This window comes from Wyeomyia smithii, chromosome 1, assembly GCF_029784165.1.
Source record: "Wyeomyia smithii strain HCP4-BCI-WySm-NY-G18 chromosome 1, ASM2978416v1, whole genome shotgun sequence".
NCBI classification, from domain to species: Eukaryota; Metazoa; Arthropoda; class Insecta; order Diptera; family Culicidae; genus Wyeomyia; species Wyeomyia smithii.
The window spans coordinates 151913271-151926823 of NC_073694.1; the positions used below are offsets into that span (position 1 = coordinate 151913271).

Genomic DNA, 13553 nt, shown 5'->3' on the forward strand with positions numbered 1-13553 from the left:
TAATAAGACCAAGAATAACGTATGCCTCGCTAGTGTGATGATCTAAAACTAAAGAAAAGTCAACGCAGAACAAGTTTAGCAAGTTGCAAAAGCTAATTTGTAATGAATAATTTAACCGGAGTAGGTTTGAATACTTGTTATTCGGATACCGTTTGGCCGAAATATTTGCAATATATGAATATGCACCAGTCTGTTTGGCTAGGAAATATAGGCATGCTAACATATGCATTGGGACTTCCGGTGGTGTTGGTGCTGAAGTGGAGATTGATGGGGAACGGTTTGAAGTGGTTGATGAATTTGTTTATGTTGGTACGCTTGTGACATGTAACAACGATATAAGCCGCGAAGTGAAACGACGAGTTGCAGCTGCGAACACGGCCTTCTACGGACTGCGTAATCAGCTAAGGTCTCGTAGTTTGCAAACTCGCACAAAACTAGCGCTGTTTAGGACACTGATCCTCCCGGTTGCCCTTTACGGACATGAAGCATGGACGTGAAAGAAGGCTTATCAAAGAGTGCTTAGAGTATTTGAGCGTAAGTTCTACCATCAATTAGAAATTGGAAAATGGAGTGTGGCGCAGACGCATGAATCACGAGTGGTACCAGGTATACAAACATGCAAACAGATACGCCGAAATTATATTCAGCAAAGAACCAGGAAGAGGCCGTCGACTCCGTGGTTGGCCTCGCACTCGGTGGATGTGCGCGGTGGAAGAAGATCGTGGATGTGCGCGGTGGATGAAGAAGATCTGCTGGTATACGAGGTGAGTGAAGAACAGCTGCCCGAAACAAAAGAAGCTGGACATCTCTAATACGTTCGGTCTTTGACCGGTAAACGGTCAACGATAGCCAAGCATCATTCAACGCACTTTTCTCGACTCAGCACTGGGGCACGGTGTATCGTTTTACTCATCATATAACATACTAAATGTGCCAAAAACAATATCGATAACGAATTCTCTCAACAAATCTAGTTGCTAGCGTGCGATATTGTTTGTTTTTACTTAAGCTAGTATGGGACTGCATCTTTTCACTGAAACAACTGGCATAAAGGAACCAAGTCTGGATATACTGGGTTGCTGTTCACTGCGGAGTGGATGGTTAGCCAGACTTGACCCAGAACCGTCCTGTGGGCTGTCATCAAGCGCCCAGAAAGCAGAACTGAAAAGCTGGGAACATCAAAGGTAATATATTTCATACGAAATCCATTAATAGTGATATGTCTGCCACGAGTGCCTAGACTAAAGAAGAGGTATACCACAAAAGATCAAAATAATGGTCGCAGTGGTTCAAATTTTACAAAAAAAACTCCTCATACTGAAGCAAGCTGTCTCTACGTTTAACATGAATACTCATTGAGTTCAGCGTCTTCAAAGGTTTTTGGCCTGCCTTCACGTGGATAGTCGTCAACAACGAAATAACCATCTTTAAAGCGAAGGAACCAATCACGGCACGTTGTAGAGGAGCATTTCCGAAACTTATTTCAACTCTCGATTCAGCCATTGTTTTCTTTGAATAAAATAGGAAAAGCAATACTTCCCGCAAATGCGGAGGAGAATCAGACGTTTTTAGACACAGCTTAACCGTTATGTACTCGGCAGGGTACCCAGGTACCTTTTTAGTTTTTATTGCTTTAAAACAAGGATAACCTCAACTCAGCCAGCTGAAACTTATAGAATGCTCCCAACTAGTGGAAATAAACCATTTTCCATCATCAGATTGCTTATAGCAGCAGAGTAGGCCGAAGGGGGGGACTTCGAATTTTTTTACCCCATAAGTACTCGGCAGGGTCCCGGGTATCCACAAAATGGAATGCCTCTTGATTTTTCATTTCTTGTCCGATTTTCGATCTTGATCCGTCAAAAGATAGGATCCGGGACCGACATGAACCTGTGATTAATCCGGATCTTCGGGAGCATGTCTCGATGAGACAAAGTAGTACAATTGTCAATAAAACCGAACAAAATTGGTATCAAAGTTCATGAAATCATTCCAGGAGTTGATCTTCATTCATTTTGAGTCCATCTGATAAGTTGTCCGAAATTGTCATTTCGGATCGGATTCCCGATCTTGAACATGGTCCCGAAGTTCCGGATTTACGGGAACCATATGGGACCAATGGCTCTTTAGGTCCCGTATATTAAAAATAGACAAATTTTCCAATCTTTTGACGGGTTAAGATCGAAAATCGGCCAAGAATTGAAGAAGTAAGAAGCGTTTCATTTTGGTGGGTACCCGGGTACCCTGCCGAGTACTTACGTGTGTTAAAATTGCCGAGTACATAACGGTTAAAATCACTAACGTGTCGGAGTGTTTTTTAACATACGTCTCAGTTTGGTTCATCACGGTTTTTATATATCAAAATCAACCAACACTTACTGCTGGTGCCATCTATTGTCAAATAGCGAAAGCTTAGTTGCACATCTAATGAATGTAATCATATTGTTGTCCTGTGTAGTTGCTTTATTTTTTTTATTTTGTTTAAGATTAAAAAACATATTTGTCTTTTTGATACTTTAGATAGATGTATTAAAATATTCTTTCTACTTTTTTCTTATGCTGTGACTTTGCTTTGATTACCATTGTTTACGTCAACGCCAGATCTAGTGCTGTCACTTTACTGACATCTGACTGACAGCGGTCGCAGATAACCCTTATGTTCGAAGATCAGTGTTACAATACTATAGATTATTTTTAATTGTCATACATATAGTTACTATTCTTGGATCCGTTTCTAAATTCAATTAGAGTACTGATGATATTGAAAATGAAAACAAAATTAGAACAATAGACTGCTTCACACACCTTTAACACCGGCTTACCTTTTTAACGCAAATACCCAAGAAATATTCGAAATGATTACAACCATATTAGAACAATCCATATGGAGATTGAAACTACGCAAAATTCTCCTAAGGTGCAAAATTCTTGTTTCAGCAAAACATATTCTGCCTATCTATTTTCTGTAGATTTATAATTCCAAAGTACAGTTTCGACTGTCGAATTCGTAAACAAGGAATGCTTAGAATTTTAGTTTGTGTTCTTCAACATGATTTTGAGTAGTTTCAACCTGCATACTATACAGTCTGTTTACGGTATTCCGTGCAAAGTTGAAGCAAACACTTACCGATAGGTCCTGACTGGCGGTCTTTTTGTTCTCAATTAGATGCTCCATCGACGAAATGTCGTCACATCCGGAGGGAAGCTCCTCGCAGCCAACATCGTTTAACGCCGCTCGGATCATCTCGACCTGTTTCTGCATCTGCCGTTCGTGGCATCGAAGGGCGACTAGTTCCTTGGAATTCCTATGTTGAAAGAGAGTATAAAACTTAGACTCTTTTCGTGGGTTGTACTAGGGCAGGATGTTTCAACTGGCTTCTCTGTTCCCAGTTCTTTTTTATTCTATCATCACCAAATGCTAACGAATTTAAAAATTGTTTTTCTTCTGTAAAAAATATTTGTGCCGAGAAATTGTATGGTGCTACCTTTATAGTGTAAATTTTGAACCTTCCAGTTAGTCTCGGGGTTCAACAAGCTAGTCATATGTTCGAACATCGGTTTGATAATGGCTGTTAGTAGAATCGTAGCATTAGCCTCGCAATTGTCCTGTACACTTAACAGTTGGTTGCGAAGGTATATGTCCAATAAACAGAACTGCACGAGCTCCCTCGGCTCTAGTTCTTGATAAGAAGAAGTAGGTGAATTTTAAAAACAGTAGTTATGAAATTTGTGATTGTTCTCTAATATTAAAAAGTCCTTCAAAAATGTATAACAAATCACGAGTTTATCAGCACCGTGTAGAGAAACAGTGATGACGAAACAAAACCTATTTGTATCACGGTCATTTGTACTACGGGCTTACACTTCGAGTAAAAGTTGACTGACACACTCGGAACCTAACTGCACCTTTCCCTAGATGCTGCGTTTTTCACAGGTGTGATTTTGCTAGATAGAATTTGTTTACATTTCAAAGTGAACTAAAATTAAAACGATTATTGGCTCGAAACTCTCAAAAGAGCCTAACAGAAAAAAAAACTTCAGCAGATGTCCAGTTGTTACGCCCCATCCTATTGCTGAAAGAACTTGAATACTCACTTAGAACTGCTGTCTTTGATGGCGTTCCCATTAGATCCGTTCAGGATAGGAGTAGATGGTATACTGCCACTTCCACCACTGCTTCCATTTGTACTCGCAGTACCATTGCCAGTGTTTCCATTAGTGATACCATTTTCCTGGCAAAGTTTACTTTGCACTTCCTGTAGATCCTTGATCGACGCTTCCAGCTCTGTTTGTCGCGTTTTGAGCCAATCCACTGTCAGATTGTCAACTGTCAGGGTGTTGGCTTGTAGCTTTCCCAGACTGTCTTCAACCAGGGATTCGTCAAACTGAAACTGCACAGGTGCGGTAGGAGTCGTCTTATGCTTTTCCGTGAATTCTCGGTACTCCTCGGCTGGAGTGATGCTGCTGATGTTGGACTCTATTCGTTTTTGGATTTCAACAAATTTGTCGGACGTGTTATCACCTAGTCGGGAAATTTCTTGCAGCAGATTGCGCCTGGAAGCAAGAACGAAGTGTGTAATGCGGAAGAGTAAAATTGTAAAGTTATGCGTGATTGGTTGGATGATGATGCGTTTTATGCCCTGCCGGATGTGATTGATCAAGTTTCTATTTCGTCTAACAATGATTCATTTGTAAACGACGAAGTAAAAATAGCATCGAAAACATGTAAGTGGGAAACAATGTATTGAATTTAATTTCCTGTTTGTGAGATTGTCTACTAAAACTATTGCGTTTTAGAAAATTGTATTCAACTCACCACGTTAGAATGAAACCTTCCTGCTGGGACTGCTGGTGCTCTAACAAACCCGGCAGAAGTATCGTTCGGATGTCCTTCTCGATTTCGGCTGCTTCACTTAGCAGCAGTACGTACTCATTGTGCGCCAGGTGAAGCTTGCGGCAGGCCTTCTGGTACTTATCGATGACGTCGTCTAATTTGCGACCGGATCTACCGGCTAAAAGTAGTATAAATTATGGTAAGGATGACTTGTGGGAAATGTTACTGCACGAATTAGCGAATAAATAAGCAACGTCATCAAAACTAATCAAATAATGCGCCGTGCTTGCTAACGCCGTGTAAACTTACATTTGATGATCTCCTCGAATCGCCCCCTCAGCAGCTTGTAGTATTCTAAATGCTTCTGATATTCCGTCTTTTTCCTGGCAACATCCTCTGTTATCTGGAAGCGAAAATAAAATTGATAAAAATAGCTGTTAAAATAGGTGATTCGAAAAACGACTACTTCAGATTAATAAATAAGGTTTACAATTCGCCACTCTGCGCAAATGTAAAGCAACATTGTAGTAGTTGTCGGATTAAATATCTCATTAATATAATGATCACCGTTTTTACGCTTCGATGGTTATGGTTCGACTAAAACTAAATTATATTGCTGATACGCAGCTGGCATAAATATCCCATTGACAGGACTTTTGAACCGTTCGATGTCGTGCGTGTTGCACAACATAGCGTAACAACAAAGGTTTGCGTTATAGAGCGTTATTGTTCGCGTATTGCCCAACTGAACAATTGGTCGGTTAACGGTCTACGAGGATATGCAGCCTAAACCATATTCACTCGGAAATAAACGGGAAATACATAGCTGTGTTGGTCGCCATTTTTATTTATGTCTGGTACCTGTTAGTACAGGAGAGTTAGCCCTTTATGAGATTAAGTTAGCGATTATTGTTACCGGCAGGGGTACTGTGAAAGGACTGACTTCGTTTTTGGTTCTATCTATATTTACAGCCTCATTATTTTAGCTCGTGTATGTTCTTATGTATTTCTCTGCTGCTAAAATCATGATATTATAGTGCGGCAGACACGGACATACCCAACATATTTACTGTTGTTTATTATGTTTTTATCGCCATAATTCTTTCGTTGTAATTTATGTCACATGTAAATGTTGCCATATTTGGAATTTCGTAGGTGCATTCCCTTTGCGCGACAAGCAAAATAGGTGATTGATAGTGATGCCCCGAGAGACTGATATGTAGTCCACGCGATAAAAAACTAACGAATATTCAATCTATCAATTTACGCGAACAAAATATCAGATCTTCAAATACTATAGACTGTTCCGAAAATTATAAATACATCTTCTTTCTTGAATAAAACAAAAAATACAGGATTTTTCGGGTCATTTTATTCTGAAATATAGATAATAAGTGTTTTCTTTCCAGTTTCAATTCAAGTTGGGATTATTTTTCGCAGGATACGCGAGTTCTCTAACTTTTCTCTTAACACTACTCATAAGCTTTTGCACAGTGTGTTCTCCGACCATTTTTACCACTTTAAGCCAATCTTTTTTAAATTTTTCAACATTGTCCGCTGATTTGACATATTTCCTCAGCTTTGCCTTGGTCAAAGCCCAAAAAGTTTTAATAAGGCGAATTTCAGGGCAGTTTGGAGGATTCATCTCCTTTGGGACACATGTGACATTATTTGTTTCATACCACCCTAGTGCATCCTTAGAGTAATGGCAGGAAGCAAAATCGGGCCAAAAGATTGGAGGATTGTTATGCTGCTTAACCATGGGTAACAACCTTTTCTGCAAACACTCTTTCACGTAAATTTTACCATTCATTGTGTCATTCGTAATGAATGGACGAGATATTTTCCCACATTCACAAATGGCCTGCCAAACCATTACCTTCTTGCCGAATTTTTCGGTGTAAATGGCTTTCACTGGTCCAGGGACATCCTTTTACTTCGGTGATGTATAAAATTGCGGTCCTGGCCTTATAGTCTTATAGTCTTATAGTCCAATTTTATGTAGGTTTCGTCATCCATGATAACACACCCCATTTTTTGGTCAGAAGTTTGTCATAAAGCTTCCGAGCTCTCGGTTTCACAGATTCAGCTTGTTTTGGATTTCGTTTTGGCTGCTTCTGCTTCCGACGGGTCTGCAGACCCATTCTTCCCTTGGCACGCATAACGTTACTCGCCGAGGTTCCAAGCTTTCTCGCCACATCTCGTACTGATACTGAAGGATGCCGCTTGTAGTACCTTTTTGTCCATTGTGGGATCAACAGGCCCGGGTTTTCTACTACGTCTTGGGGTATCAGTAAATGTGCACTCTTCACAATACTTCCGCAATGCGGTTTGAACTGCTCCGACACTTATAATTTCTTCTCTGGCTAATTTTCTTATAGAAAGACCACTCACGGTGCCCCATTTGTGCACAATTCGCCACGCACACACGCGCACACGCCAATTCGCCACAATGCAACGCATTTTCAAAATTTCGCACTAAATGTTAGAAAAAATGACAGCATATGTTTCTTTTGGATGTAAACAACAGGACGCAGCCAACGTTTGGTTGAATACTGCACGTTATTTGAAATGACGGTTGATTCGTAAGTGTATCGGAACGGTCTATATTGTATTGATTCTCAAAATAAGAAAGAGAGAGAGACATAAATTTGTATCGCGTGATTTTTGGAGTCCTGTTGTTTTTCAAAGTCTACACTCAAACAGATAGAATAGAATTCTACAGTTTGCTCTCAAAAGTAGGGTGTCATAATTTTTTGAACACACAAATTTTTACAACATAAAATTGGCCGAAATTTATTAGCTCAATATGTGGCTCAGCTTTAGTATATGCTTATAAGAATGGCAGCGAAAAAAGGTCATGTTAAATTTCCAAAATCGACCATGTACATTTTGTTTATTGGCTCAAAAAATCATCTGTGTAAAATTTCAGCTCAATCGGACATAATTCAGTTGTGATTTTTCGATCCTCGAAAATCTACCAAGTAGGGAAGTACATGAAATTTGGAAAATTGATTTTTTTTCCATACCAAATGACTTAAAAATGCAAAAACCGTCAAGATCTGTAGTTATTTTGAAAAAAATTTTTGACCGAAAATCGATCTTCTGGGACTCAGTCGTTTACTGGGCACCCGAAGGCTTTATATGGAGTAATTTCTAAATGACTTCTAAAATGACTCACAACTGGTTCCAAAACAGATGAAAATTATTTTAATGTTCATAAGGTATCTCATACTTGATCATAATTAGGATGGTTCCAAACACAATTAAAATTCAATTTGAAGTGGTTTAGTAAGAAAAATGCTCATTTTTTTTCCTTCTTGACATTTTATAGTTTACCTACTACAAAGATGGACCAACTAGTTTCCGTAAGGGTGATGGTAACTACGAAAACCATGAAACTTTATGATATTTGAAGAAAAAGTGAAACTTAACCTCTCTACCCTTACACGCGCTGTTATGTTTTGTAAAAAACTCTTTGTAATTTCTTATTTGAAAAATATTGCTAGTCATGACGCGAATAACGCCATGGTAATGACAGATGATGACAGATGATACTATGATTGCTGTTTCCTATTCAATAACAAGAAAATACATTTTAATTGTTTTTGAAACCACCCTGGTAAAAAATGAATGAACAACCCTAATAAAAATTAAGTTTAAGATACCTAATTAACATTAAAATAATTTACATCCGGTTTGCAACGAGTTGTGGAAATTATCAGAAGTTAGTTTTAGAATGTTCCATATTTAGCCTTCGGTTGACCTAAAAACGGCTAAGTTCCAGATGGTCAATTTTTGATCAATTTTTTTTCGAGATAACACCAGATCTTGATGTTTTAAGCATTTTTATGTCATTTAGCACCGAAAAAATAGGTTCGATTTCCTCAATTTCATGTACTTTCCTCCTTGGTAGATTTTCGAGGGTCGAAAAATCACAACTTTGAGCGCTTTGAGGCATCCCTATATCATGTCCGATTGAATTTTTGAAATTCAATGAGATGAAATTTTTTCGATACAGTCATTGCCGCCCCAATGTATATTATTTTACAATGCAGTTTAAAATTTATCATTCGTAGGCGAGATTAGCGAGTATCTAATAGCATCGCCATCGAGAGTCCTGATCGGACGGTTACGGACATTTTGCTCGTTTTTTTGCTCTACATTACTACACATAAGTAGTTTTTTATTTATTTGTGTTGAAATTTTGTTGGTCGGCGTGATAATAGTCCATGATAATTAAACTTTGATTGTGATTGTTTCAGCATTCTATGAATAAACATAGAACTATGTTTTGTTTCATATCCATATATGCATTTAACTGAATTTTTGGGTTTTGAACGCATGGAACTTTGTCAGTTTTTATATTCAGTAGGTATCGTAGCTTATTCATTTGACAAATAAGAGAAAATCGGTGCGGATTGTCGTGTCCCTGCGTGTCTGCGTCGGTAGGAAGGAATACAGCGGTCGTGCATAATGTTCTGGTGTAAACGCGTCTTCGGCCCGGGTGAATTCTGCTCATCTAAGGGGTTTCCGAGTGTAGTGACTTTGCGAGGTGTAACCGTTCATTTGTTCATGTCTCACGGTGACCATTCAACTCGTACGTTGCTTTTTTATAAGCAAATCGCAAATCGGAGTAGGTTTCGTTCAGTCGATGAATATCGTAATTAATCTAATGATTACGCGATGTATACCTTTTTTTCCCTTGTAGAAGACTGAACCACTGCGACCATTGTTTGATCTATTGTGGTATGCTTCACCTTACTCTAAGTGCGTACGAGCAGGTACATCACTGTTTGGCGAGTTGATGTCCTTGCTACATTGCACATTTATCCCAGTTGGGCAACGCACTTCGTATGAAGTTTATTACCTCACCAGGACTTTCCCTCCAAATTTCGGTAGGTTCTATGTGTCCCTTACCGAAGATACGCAATCTGCGTTGTATTAATACTCGGCATTCGCAGAGTAGATGTTCTGAAGTTTCGCTTTCGATGCCACACAGGCGACATTTATCATCATCAAGTTTGCCTATCTTCTTGAGATGATACTTACTCGGACAAAGCAAAGCAAAGCCTTGGTGCTACATTCCGATTCGGAACTCGACCTTCTGTTTTATTATACACAGACTTCGTAGCCAACTGTAAAGTATACAGGACAATTGCGGGGCTAGCGCTACGATCCTACTGACACTAACAGTCTCTCCCGAGTCGAGACTCGAACCTACGACGACTGGCTTGTTAGGCCAGCATCGTACCTCGAGACCAGCTGGGAGGGTCCTTACTCGGACAGTGCCCTGTAATAAGACCTGTGAATGTCCTCAAGTCTTTCTTATTTAATCTGAGCAGCACGAGGCTCTTCTCGCGATTTGGCTCTATGAATCTTTTCGATTGTCGTAATCCACTTATGACATCCCAGTTTGCTTTGATGGTCGCTTTTTCCCATTCACCGAGTTCAGCTTTTAGAGCGCTCGGGGAGATTCCACAGAAAGGTTCTGGGCCAACAAAGTTAGTAGATGACCCTTGTCTGGCTAGTAAGTCGGCCTTCTCGTTTCCTTCGATTCCACAATGACCAGGAACCCAGTATAAGTTCACCTGGTTTTTCATAGCTAACTTTCGGAGCGACAGGATGCATTCCCACACTAGTTTAGAGTGGCAGAAAGGAGAATTCAGGGCTTTAAGTGCTGCCTGACTATCACAGAAAATGCATATATTTGCGTGTCGATAATTTCTTTCCAGACACGTATTCGTGCATTCTATTATCGCGTATATTTCCGCCTGGAATACTTTTGGCCAGTGTCCCATGGGAAAAAATTTATTAATTCCTGGTCCTGTGAATCCTATGAATTGTGGGTCCACCTTGTTGCCAACTTTCTCGTTCTATCTCTACTGTTCTGTAAGGAATTCCGAAATTTGGTTTACTCTCCAGCCAATCCTCCTTACTTTGTATTAGATTATTTATTTGGAATGTATACCTTTCAAAGAACCGCATCTGTGTTTGCTTTCTGAAAGGTATTCAGCATTGGTAATAGATAATTATTTGAATGTAATTAGGGTTCATCCACGAATTACGTAAGGGTTTAGGGGAGGAGGGGGGTATTCAAATTTCTTGCGAATGCTTATCAAAGTTTCAAGAAAAGTCCTTACGTGATTCGTGAATGACACTTTAGATGCTCCGAGTGGTGGATGATTTTTACCCACGTCCTGCGCATAACATCGCCGTGTTTGACAAAAAAAAACTCAATGTTCACGCGCAGCATCGTTCGAATCCCTCATTTATCACGGAGACATACTAGCACACCTTTCCGCCGCAGTCGTGGAAATGCATAGATAAACTCAATTTCGGACTAACCTTTCAACCGGAGATTGCTCGCGCGTTGCTTTTATAGATGTGTCGCAAATCGAAGTAGTCGATAAATATTAATCTAAAGACTAAGCCATGGCTACCTTTCAATGAACCGCGTCTGCCGAAGTGCATTTGCTTTCCCGAGGGCATTCGGAATTGTTAAGCGAAAATTATTTAAATACTTGGATGTTTCGGGTGACGGATGATTTTCGTTCGCGCCGCTCGCAAAAAAAATCGCGGTGTTTAAAAAGAAAGGTATCCATCGTTCGTCTTTGTAATGAGTTAATTCGCGCGTAACATTGTGCGTTTCCGACCTTTACCACGGTGACACAACCCTTTCTTTTCGTTGCAGTCGTGGAGATGCAGAGATAAACTCGGTCTCTGACAACAACGACTGTTACACTTTCTTACCCTTAGGATCATGAGAACGCACAGTGCAGCGTGCCGTAGAGAAAATGCTACAAGGTATACAGCCCTAGGGGTTGTGTAAAATGGTGACGTAGGACAAATATAAATATTGATTTTAAGTCTCATTTATTATATTTCACTACGCCTGTTATACACCGTGTATCTCACACAGGTATAAAACACCTTCGATATTACTGAGTGGTTTTCATAAGCACCAAACGAAAGTTTGTGCTTTGCCGATGCGAGAATTACTCTGGTTCTTAGATTAACTACTTTGCGTTATTGATATTTGACCGATAACGGTTTTCGAGTGGTCTCAAAGGAACAATTACTCAATTTGGCAGTGAAACTTCTTGAATTGAGGGTTATATCTTGCTGCGATAAACTTCATAGGAAACACTGCCGTTTATCTTTGATGCCCTGGTCGATATTGTAAAAATGATTATTGAGAAATACATGACTACATGAAAATTTCACACTAGTAGTAGTTGCCAAAATTCTCATAACTCTTATCTTGAAGTATTTATAGTTCTGAAAAGAACCGATTCCATAATTTTCAGCTAGAAAGGCGTGCTACATAACGTTGGTGATCGCACCACCGGTAGCATTGAATATTTTGCTCTTCGCTGTGCCCTCTGGTAGCTGTGTCAGCAAAATATCCTGCATCATACGATGGTGCCTGTTGCTGCCGTATGCAAAATAAAGGTAAGGTGTTCCGCAGTGCCTGGAGTTGACTTGTAAGCAGCTCTCGTTTCCTATTGTCGCGTACCTCTAACAGCCTCCTCTCGCTACTGTGTGACAAACTAGAATGAAGTTGAATTTTCTATACGCAGTCTTTTGTATCGAGTTCAGCATAGATTTTTGCATTGAAGGCGTGGCCACGCAGTCTCGAGAAAGAGAAACGAAACAAAACACTTTCGATTGAAGACTGTTGTTTTTGCAGCTTTTTGCAGCTTTTCCCTATGAAAAAGTTGAAAGATTGCCCAAGGTATGTTCGGCAGAATGATGTATTTATTAAATATGGAAAAATGTCTAGAGCATTGCAGGTCTCTAAAATCACATCAGAAATTTTTTTATGGTATTTTTCGATTTTTAAAAATTTTAAGAATGTCTGTGTATAAAACTACCTGTATGTGGTCGATTTTCAAGACATTGAACCAGAGTGTTTTCAGCAAAGTTTTTCTACATAAGATTGTGCTGAAGACTTTATTTTGATTTGATTAGTAATAAAAAAAATAAAGTTTTCATCTCACTTTCAAATGAATTCATCAAAGATTTATTTATTCGTTGAATACAATATACCATTTGAATGGCATTTTTTTTTTGAGTAAAAAGCTAACGATTAAGTTTTTCGTGTTTTGAACCACTGTACAGCGGTCATAATTTTAAAGACGGAAGTTGTGAAACGTTACAAGTGAGCATCCAGACCGAAGTACACAGCGAAGGAGGTGCAGGGTATCCCGCAGAAGTGCTTTCAGCTGCGCTGAACGTATGGGTAAAAATATATGTGAAAATGATAATCCGTCAAACATGCTTGGCCAATTGAGTCGTTTTGGGTCTAGTGCTGGGACTTTTAACCGGATATATTCGTGATCCGGTAATCCGAAGCTCGGATTACGGATGTGTAAACGAATACTATTCGGATGTCCGGATATCCGGATACCGATAATCGAATAGTCGGATATCCGGATATACTATCCGGATATCCGGATTTTTTTTTCTAGCTTTTAGGCCCGTTCGAATGAAATGTAACGCGAAAAATGGCTTTTCCACAATCCCCCATCCCCTCGTAAGTATTTATTTACATTATTCTCATTAAACTATGTCCGGATACATTATCCGGATATCCGGATATCCGACTATCCGAAAATCCGGATATCCTGTCGGACAATATCCGGATATCCGATTAATCCGTATTTTGAATATTTGTCCGATATCCGAGGTAGAATATCCGGATATTTTAATCCGG

At 39.5% G+C, this 13553-nt stretch overlaps 1 protein-coding gene across 9 annotated transcripts in view; it reads right to left on the reverse strand.

Moving 5' to 3' along the window:
• Positions 1-13553, reverse strand: part of LOC129728740 (tyrosine-protein kinase Fer) — a 102798-nt gene that overhangs the window by 19806 nt on the left and 69439 nt on the right. For all 9 annotated transcript variants that reach the window (XM_055687369.1, XM_055687318.1, XM_055687220.1 and 6 more), the window contains 4 exons: positions 5144-5237; positions 4817-5012; positions 4096-4554; positions 3128-3305 (listed from right to left, as the gene is read on the reverse strand). In XM_055687369.1, the coding sequence (XP_055543344.1) occupies positions 3128-3305; positions 4096-4554; positions 4817-5012; positions 5144-5237 (927 nt within the window). The remainder of the gene's footprint in view (positions 1-3127; positions 3306-4095; positions 4555-4816; positions 5013-5143; positions 5238-13553) is intronic.